This window comes from Eumetopias jubatus, unplaced genomic scaffold, assembly GCF_037043125.1.
Source record: "Eumetopias jubatus isolate StellerSeaLion01/CBP00866 unplaced genomic scaffold, mEumJub1_p1.0 scaffold_1, whole genome shotgun sequence".
Classification (NCBI taxonomy): domain Eukaryota; kingdom Metazoa; phylum Chordata; class Mammalia; order Carnivora; family Otariidae; genus Eumetopias; species Eumetopias jubatus.
In genome coordinates, this window is record NW_028274807.1 from 197,909,230 (window position 1) to 197,924,019 (window position 14,790).

A 14,790-nucleotide genomic window follows, 5' to 3' on the forward strand; every position below is an offset into this window, starting at 1 on the left:
CTGGGGTTCTTGCCCACTTTAAACCCCCTAGTAAGACAACCCCATCAACCCAGCTGTCCCAGACCTTTACCACCAAGACTATCCCCTCCAACCAAGCAGCTCACTATATCCACCCTGCCCCCATTTCCCCCAGCTTCTCCACAATTCTATGGAGGAAGAGCCAGTATCTGACCCCCAAGGCCTGCCTGCACTTCCCAGCCAACCAGCTTCCACATGGACAATGCCCTGTGTCTCCCTAAATTCAGGAGAAGATAGCCAACCATCACAAGGACCCTCCACTGAAAAATCATGGAAAGCAGAGACCTTGGGGTAAAGGGTTTATGAAGATTAGGGATCCTGTTGAGAGGAAGTCACATACGGGGGGCTTGGCTGGGCAGTCTAACACTCTCAATGACCTCCCCGCCAAGTGCTATAGATAGCTGTGAGCCAGGGATTGAGCTCAGGGGCCTCTCACACACAAAGGATCCCCAGACCTCTCACTCAGTCCCAGTCTGCTCTAGGTGCCCCAAGGCTTCCCTGGACACTCATTAAGACTGGTTCTATCCTGCAGTGAATTCTGGGGCCCTTGCCTATTGTTCTGAGCTGACACCTGCCTGGGCCCCATCTCCTTTGTGGCCCTACAATTTGAAGGAAGCTCAGTTCCCTCCTGCAGCTGCCAGAAGACCTCTCCTTCCTGGGGCTCAGGGGGGTGATCTCCTCCTGTCCAAGGACTCCACCTCCTTGGACTCTGGTGGAGCAGCCTGACAAAGCTGGGGCATCTTCCACAGAAAATGATAGCCACATGGTACCCAGGCATCCCCTCACACAGAAGCTGTCCCAGATTGCTCTGCCTGGAGCCCCCTGGTGGTTTATGTGAAGAACGGCAGAGTTCTAGCCCTTATGGCTCAGCTTGCCAGGCTGCCAAGCTGGGTAAGGCTGGCCAGATCACAAAGCTGGGATCTATACATCATTCTAGAATCCCCACAGAAACGTGACAAATGCTTCTCTTTGGGTTCCTTATGGTGACCCAGAGGACCTTTCTGTCCCATGAAGTCAATTCTGCCCCAGTCTCAGGCACATTTGCAGCTGCCAGGACAGCAGCTACTCTCCACCTCCCTCACCCAAAGCTCTGAGACCATTCACCCCTGCCCCCTGCCCCAGCCTACCAAGCCCTCCCTCCCATCCTTCTGGCAGCAGGGCTACTGGTCTCCCTTACCCCTCACCCCTCCTGAATCAGAAAGTCGATGGTTGCCGTCATTCCATCTGAAACACCTCCACAGCAGACCCAGACTCAGATCCAGAGAGAAGGCAGAGAAGTGGAGAAAAAGAAGGGTGCGCATACGAATACACACACACACACGCACACACACACACACACACACACACAGAGGCAGCCAGCTGTCAGAGTTGGGAGAGTCAGAAGAGCCCACAGGCTCATTAGCAGCCTCTTTTCTCTGGTCCCAGGGCAGGGGGGAAGCGGGCAGGTGTGGGAGAGCGCTTTATGTTCTCTTCTCTGTTTTCCAGGCTGAGAGAGGCACAGGGCCACCCCCCCTGTCCACTGCAGGCTCAGCCCCTTCCTTGTTTCACGTGGTATGCTCCCCAGAACATAAGATCAGGCTAAACACAGGGGCAGAGATGACCTCTGCCTAAAGAAACCAACAGAGCACCCTGGGCCATGCCTCTACTGTGGGCAGCCTGGCATCTCCCTCACTCTCCCAGCTGGTGGCTGAGTCCACAGCAGCGTGCCTCACAGACATCCAAGCCCTTTGCTCTCTCTTGTACCCCTGGCTTTCTCGTTGAAGGCAGGAAAGAGAATGGTAGCCCCCTTCCAGCCCCCACCCCAGGAGAATCAAGCCCAGAGCACAGCTGACAGGCTCCCACGGGAGGAGGAGGAAGGAGGAAGGGCTTTCATCAAAGAAGTGACGTCAAAACCAGGCAACTTGTGAAGCTGTCAGGGGCCGGGAAATTTGGACAAAGGTGTCTAAAAATAAACCCCTGAAGCCAGGAAAAGGCTTTGGTGGCTGAGCTGCTCGCCACCACACCACATGCCACATGTCCTGTTCTGAGGTCTGGAACCCAGAAAGTCTCTTCCCGGGGGTGCCCCTCCAATCCTGAGGTCGAAGATGGCACCAACAGGACTGGAGACACTGCCCAGCAGCCTTTCTTGGGTGAAACAGTTGAGGCCCCCCTCAGGACGCACGCTGAGCGGGCCTCAGGCACCAATGTCTGCCTTCCTGCCCTTACCGCCAGCCAGCTACCCCAGCTCCTGCCTCACCTCACCCTCAGCCTCTGCCCGACTCCCCCCCCCGGGGAAGCACCTCCTCCTCAGCACCCTTCTGGCTGCCACCGTCCAGCTCACAAAGGAACTCCACCTCTATTCGCCCCATGCCCCTGCCCTACCACAGCAATAGCTGTCCTGTTTCTTCCCTTCCTGTCCTTGACCACCAAGGCCACAGCTGGTGACCCAGTTATTCATTCCCCAGCCCTGACACCAAGCTCTTTTCACCTCCTTAACCAACACCTGTCTGAGCTCCCATTTCTACCACCGAGGCCTCGTCCTTTCCCCCAGGCTGCTCTGGAGAGCCATCAGGTTCCTTCGAATCCACCAAATTCAAATTCCTGCTTTCTTCTCCTGTTTGTTTCTCAGGCAGCATCCCACTACACAGTCTACAGAGCTGGTTGCCCTCCCAGCCCCTCCACAACATCCAATCCAATCCAATCCATGCACCAGTCCATCAGTTCTGCCTCCAAAATAGACTGTAAATTCCCACCTTTTCTGCATCTCTATAGCCACTGGCCCAGTCCAAAAAACCACCATTCCTGTAGAAATCCTGACAGCCTCCTAAGCACCTCCACTGGCCCCAGGGATCTGGGGTCTGGTCCCACCCTGCGCAGGATGAGAGCACCTGTCTTGTACACGTGTGGCTAAGAGACTCAGATCACGTGTTCCTTTCCTGGCTGGCAAGGAACCTGACTTTCCACCATCTTTAGGTCAAACCCATGCTCCCACTCCGCTCTTCTTACCCCCTTCTCCAACGGCTCTTTCAGGATTCCACCTGAGAGGTTATCTCCTCCAAGAGGCTGTCCCTGACCACTCTATCCAAGTTGGTCCCCTGACCTTCCTCACCATTCTTTTCTAGCACATATCCCATTTTTGTCTGACATTTTTTTTAAAGATTTTATTTTTAAGTTATCTCTACACCCAATGTGGGGCTCAAACTCACATGCCTGAGATCAAGAGTTGCATGCTCTACTGACTGAGCCAGCCAGGCGCCCCTTGTCTGACATTTATTACCTGCCTCTACCATTTGCTGTAAATGTGTATCTCATATACCAACATTTCACACTGTGTCCAGCACAGTACATGGCACATAGACATTCAATAAATTCAAGCTGAATGGATGAATATACAATTGCTTTCAAGCCCAACTGGGTCATTTCCTAGAACCCAAGTTTACAAAATGTTCTGGAGGAGGAGGGATGTGCAACAGGGAAAAATTAAAAAAAAATCTCTGTGGACACAGAGACCCCCGATCAGATCTCCTGGTGGTTGGCTCTCTTCCTTCCTCCAGGTAGGCCAGTCTGCCAGCATTGCCAATGACCAGGTCAGGAACTAAAGGAGAAAGGGCTGCTGTATAAGCCCATGCAGGCGCCAGGCCCGGGGCAAAACATCAACATCTGGGGCCTGCCAGCCACTGGAAGCCTCAGGGCTCTTGCTTTGTGGGCCTCCAGCAGGAAAGGGTCAGGGTGGACCTGTCCATCCATATGAGCCTGGAGTGGAGGTGGAGAACTAAAAATGGCTCTGGTCCAAGCCAGAGTTGAACTGACCAGGCTAGGTTTCTGAACAAGCTCCCTATGCTCCTAGTAGATGCTCTGGCACCCACAAGGTCTTGGGCATTTGGGATAGATGCCAGCAGCCTCTGCCCATCTTCCTAGCTCTATAGGCATCTGCTCCATGAAGGCCCCAGGGTATTGCCCTCCCAAAGGCAGCTTTTCCTCCCAGCCTAGGCAGTCCTCCCTGTCTCCCACCCAAAGGACTGGCTATCCTCCAACACACACATACACTAGGCCTGTCTCTCACCTTGATGTAGGTATCCAGAGCAGGATGGACACGGCGGGTAGCCAGCCAGATGGACAGGGTGGAGGTGTAGGGGAAGGTGGTTGTCACCACATGGCTGGGTGCTGGGAAGGAGAACACCTTGAAGCCAAATTTCTGGTAGAGTTGGATGAGCTCAGGGGAGGGTGACTCCTCACCCTCACTCAGAATGCTGCCCACCGCACAGCGGCACTTCTCAGGGGGTACCTAGGGAGGAAGAGCAGGGGTGTCAGGGTTGGGCAAAGGAAGAGGGCTCTCAGAACTCTTGCCACCTGGGTTCTGTGCCAGCTCAGGCCTGGCAGAACCACCAGCTCCAACAGGCCACAGCCCCAGATACCACGATGGAGAAGAGTATTTTCTTTCTGGAACTGATCCGTGGCCCCAGCCTCTGGCATCCTGCTGCAGGACTCATCCATCCCTTCCTTTATGCCTCCAACAAATATGCCAGGCCCTGTGCTGTGAACGGGGTGCAGGAAGCACTGGTCGGGAAGCGGGACCACACTGAACTGTGGATTGCTGATGAAACTGAGATCCTCTTCCCCAGTCCCTCAGGCTGGGCCAGCCACAATCACCAGAGCCTCCAGACCTCCTCTCCAACCCGTGCCCCATCCCAAGCCCTGACACACTTGCCAAGTCCCTTCTGGCTCAGGTGGAGACTGCTGGTTCCCCTCCAAGTCTCCCTGGGCCCCCAGTACCTGTATGTAACTGCACTCTGATCCCCTCCCTAGCTGCCCTCACCCTCCCGGATCCCATAAACTCAAGGCGGGCGGGGCTCCATGTGAGTCTCTAACACTTCCTAGGCCTGGCCCCAGGCCTGCAAGGCCCAGCACTCATCTCTCCTTCTGGCATCAAGGGGACCCAAGTTGTCTCATCTCCTGCCACCTGAATCTACACCAGCCCCTGATACCCCCAGGGGTATCTGATCCTGAATCTAAGACACTCATCACAGACCTTGTGCCGTCAATCCTGGATTTCCCTCAACTTGAAGGTCCCTTTCTCCCACTACCTGGGGCCCACTGACCCTTAAATTCAAACTCCCTCTACCTCCAGTTGCTTCTCTTGGCATACCTTCCCAGCACCATGAAGTCATTTTTACCTGTTCTTGCTTCTGTCCTCTCTTTCCAAGCCCTGTCAACAATCCCCTAGGGGTTTCTCAGCCCAGCCCAGCTCTGTCCTTGGAGTCTCACTTTGCCTGGGACTCATGCATCGACTCCAGGTTCTCACTTCTGTGCAGTCCCTGGGGGTCACTCTCAGCTCTCTGCAGCTAGGGCCCCCTTGCATCCTATGTCATTAAGCCTAGCTCAGGGCTTTACTGGCAGGCACTATGATGCAGCGGTCAGGACCACAACTTCTGGAGAAAGGCAGGACTGGGTGTAAACTCTGGATAAGTCCCTTCATTTCTTGGAGCGCAAGTTCCTTACAGAATTGACGTATTGAATGAGATACTCCATATGAGGGCTCAGCCTGGTACAGAACTCAGCAAGTGCTGTAAATGTTGTCGGTTATTAGCAGCTATGACACGGCCCAGTAAGTGGCTCTTGGCCTGCAATGCCCATTCACCCAACCTCTGAACACGTAGCTCCTCCCTGCCCATGCTTCAGGCTCAAGCACCCTCCTGGGGAGCCTTTCAGGGTAGCTCAGTGTCTGTCACCTCACCCCCCAACATTTTGCTGTAAACTCTTGCCTCCATCAACTCCACCTGGTAGCAGTCACTTCACTGGCCTGACACCCCTCCCACCCCACCCAGGCAGAGGCACTGGAGCCAAGTGCAGTACCATCTCTCGTCTGTAGATGGTGCAGCTGCTCCATCCACGCCCAAGGCTCGGGACAGGAGGCGCTGCCAGGGCCTCCTGCTGACAGAGGGAGAGTGCCTGAGGCAATGCCAGTCACCATGATCCTGACCCCAGCAACTTATGATGGAGAAATGGATGGAAAGCCACCTGACTGATCATCTTTGGCCTACCTGGGATTGGGTCTTTTCAGGGATCACTTCAGCAGCATTTATGGAGCTCCCAAGCCCAACATCCTCACTGACCCGCAAAAAGCACCACAACACCCGTGATGACCCTGCTTATAACTTTTCAGTGGCTCCCAATTCTGCTCTAGGATGAAACTCTCAAGCCCAGCATGCAACATTGTCTTAAGTGGTCCATACGATACTGCCTGGATTTATCCACACACTTGCCTAGCACTTTTTTTGCATCCCCAGGCCCCAGCAAGGGCCAGAACCCAGGTGGGCAGGTGTCCACTGAGTATCTGAGTGGCAGAGGGAGGGACAGATCCAGGTTCAGGCCCAGCCCACGTTGCCAACCTCCTCTCCCACCACAACCCTGCACACGCCCACACGGAACTATTTGCAGCTCCCCAAACATGCCACGTCCTCCCATGCTTCCTGCCTTTGCGTAAGCTAATTCCTCTGCCTGGAATGTCCTTCTTCACCCTACTCCAGAGTCCCTTCTGCCTGGGAAACTCCTGCCCATCCTTCAAGATTCAGCTAAACCCTCCTCCTCAAAGCCTTCTGATGGTCCCTGCCAAGCAGCCCTTCCTCTCTGATCCCAAATGCCGACCCGAAGGAGCAGGCCTTGTGCTGCACAGTAACTGATGGTCCTTCCATCTCTCCCCACCACTCCAGGCTTCTAGGCAGAAAGGTCCAGGACCCTGTGCACACATGAAGTTCTTGGGGTATGCTAAGCAACAGCACATGAATGCCTGTACATGCACACATGGGCCCTGCACATGAGCAAACCTCTTCTTCCTCTATCTCGAAAGAGGAACTCCCATCACAGGGAAGGGAAAAAGAAGCTAATAAGGAGACAGGACTCCTGAGATCCTGGAGGTGTATCAGCCTCCGGCCCTACCTTTCTGCCTGAGCAACCCCTCAATTCCACGAGTGAGGATACCTCCTGCCCCATTCTGCCCTGGCCAGTAGCTAAAGGGCAGCCTAGGAAGTTACTCAGCAAGCCCACTACATTCTAAGCAGCCCTGTACCAGCAGGAGCTGCTGGAGTTCAGCAGCTGAACCAGGCACCAGCAAGGAGATGGAATAGGCCTGAAGACCAGCTGGGGAGGGGCAAGGCTGGTCAGGAGCAGGGGAAGGCTTCCCTGGGCTCCCTGGTGAGCCCATGTCCACCTCCAGGAGAATGGCCCACTGAGGTCAAGGGCCTAGAAGACAAAGGAGTGTCCTCATAGCTAGAAACTCCAACCACCTTAGTTCAATGCAATGCCTCTATTTGGGCCTGACCATAGGAGGTCAACCTGGGCTTCCCAGTTCCATCTGCTTGCTCTCTTTCCTCCCTATATCAGTCATTTCTCTAGGTACCTGTGCCCAGAACGAGAGCTGTGAGGCCTCTGGAGTCCTGGCATGTGAGAAGAAGGCAGTTTGCTTGGAACCTAAAGCTTCTGGGTACAAGCTGGCCCCGCCCCAGTGCTCCTACCAGAGAGGTCTCATAGTGCCAGGTTGACCCTGTTGGTGAGGCCATGGTGAAAAGAGAGTCCCTGCCTGGCTAAGACTTCACTGAGTCTAGAAACTGGACAAGACTGGTATCTTCCAGGATCCAGGAAGGAAAAATGGTGTCAGTTGGTCCAGACCAAACCCAGATGTTGGGCTCAGTAGAAATGGCCAGTCTAGGACCTGCAACATCTGATGAAGACAGCTGCAATGCCTGCCGATCCCAGGCCCAGCGAGCTGCCTCGACTCCTCCTGGCCAGCATACCCAGCCCAAAGCTGCCCAAGGTAAGGGGACATGTAGGGATAGTGCCCTTCACTGGCACTGGTACCCCTGAGGGGGAACAGAGCAGCTGCAGCTGTTCATTACTGGAGTGTGAACAGTGGGTTCATTTAACCTTTGGGGTGCTGCAGGTCAACACACCAAGCCCCACAAAATTCCCCAAGCAGGTGGTATCCAAAGGCAAAAGCTGGTCTGGCACTAGTCAGGATATGGGTGACACAGACAGCAGTGCCAGAGGACAGGACCCGTATTTCAGGCTGGAGGGGAGGGGAGTAAGCAGGATGCCCCCTCCAATGGGGACTTTCTGGGAACTCTCACTTAGAAGTCTTTCAAGGTCTTCTTCTTTTCACCCCCAAGCATAATCCTAACAAGAGCTGGTACCTGACAAGGTGCTCACCATCTGCGCCAGTTGCTGCCTTCCACATATAAGCTCATTCAATCCAAACAACACTGTGCAATAGGTACCATTATCAACTTGTTTCTGAGGCCCAGACAGCAAAGCTATTCAGAAAGGGCCACACAGCAAGGCAGTGTTGGAGTCTGGATTCGAACCCAGGCACCTGGCTCCAGAGCTGCACCACAGGACGCAACGCCACCTGGGAGCCTAAGAAATAAGCCCTGGCTAGGAACGGCCTGCATAATGGAGCATCCCTATGCTGAGCCTCCTCTCATGGCCTAGGTATCCTGCAAGAGGCTAGGCCAGAGGCAGGCAAGCAGGATTCCCAAAAGCACAAAGTCCTAGTGGCATGAGGCCCAGGGGAGGGGGTACCAAGAGTACTAAGCATCTACTGGGGGCCAGGTATTGGGCCTTATCCTTATTATTTAGTCCCCAGAAAAACAAAACCCCTGAGTTAGGGATTCTCAGAAAGACCAGGTGACTCCCTCAGAATCACACTCTAGTAAGCAGTGGAGCCTTGATTCAAACCAGAAAGAGTCCAAAGCCCTCTTCTCCCACAGCCCAGCCCTCCTCCCTACCAAAGGCAGCTTTGCTTTCCAGGGCTGCCCACCCCCCCCCACCCCCCCCGCCAGTTAACCTGCTTCAGAGCGAAAGCCTGGACTCCATCTGGATGAAAACCATCACATGTAATTGGGGTAGGGAATGGCCTGGGCCCCTGGAAGCATCAGATGGCCCACATTCCCACTGCCCTTGTTGAGGGGTCAGCCCTGCGCAATCCTCCTACTCCCTCATGCCCTCCCAGGCTCCAAGTGGTCTCAGTGCCTCCAGGGACCGCAGGGGAGGCCCCATCCCCACACACACTAAAGGGGAAGTGTGGGACAGGCCTACATCAACGCTCGTACCAGCCTTAGCCCCTGCAGACTTGGTGGTCCGAGGCTGACTCTCAGTGGACTGGGAGAAAAAGGGAGCTTCAGCACAGTCTAGTTTACTAAAGGCAGAACCCAAGCACCACCAGCTCCCCCATCTGCTCCATACCTGGGCCTCAGCCAGGTAAACTGAACCGGCTGCCACGCCCCACCTGCCGCAGCCAGGCTCCCCACAGGGCAGGCAGACAGGTTGCTTAAGGCCCAAGCTGCAGTGGAGGTGGTAGCAGCAGAGGGTGGAGCAGGGGGTGGAGGGCCAGGATGGCACATAGGATAGATCCATGGGCACGCTGATAGCGGCTGGCCCAGAAGGGCCTATCTGCAGGCCGGAGCTGGCCAGGATCAAGTGAGCCACTCAGGGTCCTCCTGGCTCTTTCCCTCCCCTCCAAAACCCCAGGCTCCCCAAGGCACCAGGCCGCAGACCCCACACCCCACCTCAGAAGCAGGGCTGAGGGCAGAGCAATTTTGACTCTTCTCCAGCTTTACCAGAACTGAATCTGTGTGAGTGTGCGCACGCGCGCACATGTGTGTGTGTGTGCGCGCGTGTGTGTTCGCATGTACACTGTGGGGAGGGGGCAGGCAGAAATCAGTGACTGACTCTGGAACTCACCCCTTCCCTTGGTACTTAGAAGAGGAAATGGCCGCACTCCAAGAATGCTGGGCCCTGGAGAGGAGAAGAACACCTATGAGCCACTACCAGGGTCGGTCCACTTCCTGTCACATGTTCCCTCATTCCTCCTCCTACCTCTCCAAAGGCCCTCAGGGATGGAGAACGGAATCCTTTCTCTTGCCCAACAAGAACCAGCTGCCCAGACCCTGCAACTTCTTCCATACAGAACTCCAGGATCTGGAGTTGACTGACATATATATGCTGACCCTCCAAGACACAGAGCTGACGAGTTATAAACATGCTCAAACAGCATCTGACATGAAAGAGTCCACAGCGATCGCCATGACCTTGCCTTGGTGGTGCCCTTTCCTGTGTCACTCCTGCGCCCACAGCCAGACCAAGTGAGGCCTCCCCCAGGCCCTTCTCAGAAATCAGCCTCCCCCTGTCCAGCTGAGGCCAGGAGCTGAGGCCTAGAAGGGAAGTGGCTAAAGAGCTGTCAGCCCACACCTTAAGGGGGAGGGCAGCACTGATAGACAGTAGGTGGCCACCTCACACCTGGCCACTCCCTGCCCACTCACAGACCTGAAAGAGCCTCACTCCTCCCTACTCTCACACAGAAGCAGGTTCTGGCTCCCACTGTGCTCACTGGGGAGGGAGAAAGTGTGGGGATGGGCCACACAACAGCTCAGCCTACATCCTGTCTCATCTGTGAACCAAAATATGCAGGGCCCCATGCTGGACACTGCTTAGGGAAGCAGCCTAGGGAGAAGGCTTGGGTTCTTAGCCTTCCCCAGGACTGGATGGGGTCTCTCACCCAGGCTACCCTGATACACCCACACTGAGAGGTCCTGAGGGCTGGGCCCTTTGGTCTTCACAGTGCCCCAGTGCCCAGCAGTGTGGCACATTTGTTAAATAAAAGCAAAAAGTATGAGTGAACTACGTAAGATCAATACCTCAACTCTTGCTATCTGATCCTCAGTCTCCTCCTCTATCACATCAGCTGTGTGACCCTGAGGCCCCAGGTCCTTATAGACAGTCTGTGATAGCCATGAGCACCTGAAGTCTGGGGGGGTCCATGGTCCCCTAAACCCTCTGTGAGAATCCCTGCTAGGCAGAGAATATACTGCCCAGCTCCCAGAGTAGGTGGAGACTAAGCATCCCTGCACTATCCCTGGTGTCAGGGTATGACCTAGCTCTGAATGTGGACACAGGTGTCTTCTGGAGTGACCCAGGACTGAGAGGGACAGGATCAGAGGGACCACTTTAACCTATACATTCATCCTCTGAGACAGCCAGATGTCCACAACCAGGCCAAGGGTCTAGGCCTGGGTCATGAGTGCTCAGCCTAATGCCTAAGTGCACCTAATTAGCATGTCTTGTCCACCCTTTTTTGTTGTTGTTAAACAGCTATCGAGAGCCAGGTGGTAGGATGAATGCCTCACCTATGTCACCTAATTTAATTCCTGCCAGACAACATATGAAGCAGGTATCTTAACATAGCTCTACAGATGAAGAAACAGAGGCTTAGAGAGATGATGTGATATGCTCAAGATCGTACAGCATGACAGTGATGAACCAGAATCAGAACCCAGGACTGCCAACCTTGAGGCTGTATTCTCAGACTGGCTCCCAAGTCAGGCTGCACCCAACCAAACAGCCACCCCCCCACCCAAAGACAGCTATATGGTGGGCTGCCTGGAGGCAGTGGCTGGGCCAGCCATGAGGAGAGCACACCATGCCAAGATTCTTCTATCTCACTGTTCCCTGGATCAGCCTCCAGCACTGACCCCAAGGTACACTGCTGCCTTGGCCCTTTTCCTATCCTGGAATTAGCATTTCCAACCCAAGAGGCAATGTGCTGCTTTAGGAACAGGACACGCTGATGAGGAAAGAGGCAACTGCAAGGACTCTCCTCCTTCCCACTGAGGCCTTGCAGAGGGCTCCAACTGGGCCAGGTGTGGAAGGAGGGGCAGGGGTTTACAGGACACAGCCCTGCAGGAGTGGGGGTCCAGCATCTGGTCTAGGAGATTTCCAAAGCCCAGCTCCTGCCCCAGGTCATTTAGGCTCCAGCGCTCTCAACTCCCACTTAGTGCCATCTCCCAACCACGTGACCTCAAATCCTGTCTACTCATCCCTCAACCGGGCCAATGTCACCTCTCACCTAGGCCTAGCCCAATCTCCTCAATGGTCTCCCTGCCTCATCTCTTCCTCTCCTCCACCTGCCATCTAGTTAGCTTCCTAACTCACAGGGGGCAAACTGTGCTGCCCCTTGCCTCCCAACCTGCTGTTCCTCACACTGTCTGGCCCACCGAACATTTCTACTGTTTTCTTCACCCCCCACATATCCACTGGCTATACTTCCCCTATCGTTCCATGTCTGTAAGCCTTTACTGTCGTACTTCCCTCAGTCAGAAGACCCCCTCCTGGTAGAGCAGTTCTACTCATGGGAGAAGTCCCAGCTAAAGTCCACCTCCTCTGTGATCTTCTCAGGCAAACTTGAGGTACCCTCCCCAAACCCACAGCTCAAAGCTCTATAGGCATCAAGTACAGTGTCTATTAGAGACTCATTTGTATAGTGCTGACTTGCCAACCACGTGAAGCTTTTTTGAGGGCAGGGCCAGGTTTGTTCATCTCTGGAGTGCAGGTGTCAAGCAGAACCTGGCACAGAGAGTCAGCACACATGTGTTTCTATTAAGTGTCCCACTGAGGCTTGGTAGGAGACAGTGGGTAGGCTGTAGGCCTTGCCTACTTGAGCTCTACAGGCAAGGAATCCAGAGCTGGGGATTCCCAATGGTCTGTTTGCCAAGACTCAGAGCTGAAGGCTGAAGAACTCTTGGTAGAGCTGCCAGCCCATGCAGCTGTGGGCAGTACCACCCCATGCATGGCAAGAGGCCACAATGGTGAACCCTGACTCACCACGGGCTGTAAGTACAGCCAGACGCCCACAGGGTGCCAGTAATGCTGGGCTCATCTCTGACCCCAGCATCCTAGACATTCTGGGCAGCTCACCTGGCTCCACTTGATCTCCCCCCGACCATCCCCTCCAAACCAGGCAGCTTAACATCCAAAGAAATGCCATATCACTGAGGCAGGGGCCACCAGAATGGCTGAAGAGGTAGGATTCTAAGCCCCATGCCCAGGACCTGCTCTCTCAACCCTTGAGGAGCTGTAGCCATAGCAGGAAAGCTGAAAGAGGGAAGGCATAGAAACGATAAGATATGACTCCAGAGAGAGGGTGGAATCTGAACAGCCCGGCCTTAGAGCACTGGCCTCTAATGGGGATGAAAGAAGGAGGCACAGCAAGAAGAGGCAGGGGACCAAATTACTGGCAAAAACTAGGGACACGCAATGGTGTGGCCCCCTGCAGTCAGAAGTCCATGGGAGCCATGAGCCGAGAACCAGACCTGGGGCAAGGAGAAAGGATGCCTGGAGCAGGAGTCCAGGTTAAATCTGGAAGGAGCTTCAAGCTCAGAGAGGAGGTGGTATGTAGGACCAGCTTACAGATTTTCCCACCCCTTTCTCAGAAACTACAACACCTCTGCCCCATGTCCATCCATGGGCAGAACCCCAGCCAGGGCACAGGAGGCTCCTTACCATGTGGGGATTGTCGTAGTAGACGGCGATGGAGCGGAGCTTGGGGGAGACACTGCAGCTCTCGGTGAAAAGCCGCCCAGTCTCGCTGTAGGGCCCCATGTGGAACTTGTAGGCCACAGTGACATTGCGGATGGGGGGTGAGCCGGCACTCACTGCCACCCCAGCCAGTAGCCCTGAGTACCCGGCAAAGGCCAGCAGTGTCAGCAGCAGCAGCAGGGTCAGGCCCCCAATCAGGCCTAGGAGGAGCAGGTCAGACATGGCTCTGTGCCCCCGACACTGTGCCCCCAGGCAGCTGCAAAAGAGACAGGAGGGAGAGAAGGCTGCTCTGACCAATGTGCCCACCTGCCCACCAGCCACTTCTGGCCCAACCTCAGTCCTGCCTTGGGTGCTCTGACCCAGGAAGGGGAGGGGCCATGGTGTTTACACACAGAGTGACCTAGAAGAGAGCTACAAAGGATGACTGAAGCCACAAGCCTCTTTATTTCTTAATCACAATTGTTGAGGCTCCCAGAACAGCTCTGCCTGTTGGCTGGCAGCCCTTGGTCACACCTGGGGAAACTGAGTCATAGAGGCGCACAGGAGTGAGTCAGCCAGGGACATACTTCCAGCCCTGACCAACCTCCCCCAAGATGCGCAAGACGTCAGCCAGGCTGCCTTTTCCCTACATTACCTCTTCCTTTCCACACACTGCCACACTGCCTGCCTGGCCTCCCCAAGCCTCATGGACCACTGTCAGGGGGAGGATGGGCAAGCGCCAGGGTCCGATCACTTACTAACAAATAGGGAAACCATAAGGAAAAAAAACCCCACGGGGAAAATGTGCCACAGAAAGAGACTCTCACAGGAAATTCTCCTTCTCTAAGTACACCTGGCCCTCGGAATCTTGGTATCCAGCAAGCTCACCCATCCAGAACCAAGGGAAGATCAGACCAAATCAGCCTGAGCAGCCAGAACAAAGTCCAGCACTGTGCTTCCCAGACTTGAACCACTGGTGCCAACAAGCTACATCCCACTTTTCCAGCTCATAGGTTAGAAACTAGGAGGAGGAAGAAAAGTTTGCTAGAAATGGAAACACACCAGGGAGAACAATTATTCCCTGGCCCAAGCAGTTCATCCCATGGGGAAGGGGTGCTGGCCTGGGGGGGGGCGGGGGGGGGTCACAGCTGGGTCTACTTGCTGCCCTGTTCCTCCCCTCCACCAGCATCTCCAGGTGTTCAGAATTATTCTTTGTGGTTTTGATCCTGCCACCCCACCTCCTCTACTAGGTAGTTCGCAGAAAAGCATCATGGGGTGGGATGAAGGAGTCTTTTTTTTCCTTTTTGTGTTTATGTCGTTTATCTGACAATTGTCCCTCCTCCCCACTGGCCTTTCCTCATTCCTCCTTTCTGTATGGTACAAGCAATAAAGACACTCATTTCAATGAAGAGAAAAAAAAGCAAGAGAAGCTATTCAAGAGCAGGCCCA

At 54.7% G+C, this 14,790-nt stretch overlaps 1 protein-coding gene across 3 annotated transcripts in view; it reads right to left on the reverse strand.

Annotated features, from left to right (window-relative positions):
- Positions 1-14,790, reverse strand: part of RAD54L2 (RAD54 like 2) — a 144,224-nt gene that overhangs the window by 13,003 nt on the left and 116,431 nt on the right. For 2 of the 3 annotated variants that reach the window (XM_028124391.2, XM_028124392.2), the window contains exons 3-4: positions 13,327-13,618; positions 4,061-4,282 (exon numbers count right to left, since the gene is read on the reverse strand). In XM_028124391.2, the coding sequence (XP_027980192.1) occupies positions 4,061-4,282; positions 13,327-13,584 (480 nt within the window). In that variant the 5' untranslated portion in view covers positions 13,585-13,618. Of the gene's footprint in view, positions 1-4,060; positions 4,283-13,326; positions 13,619-13,996; positions 14,014-14,790 lie in introns of all 3 variants that reach the window. The other variant, XM_028124503.2, reaches the window with a different exon arrangement.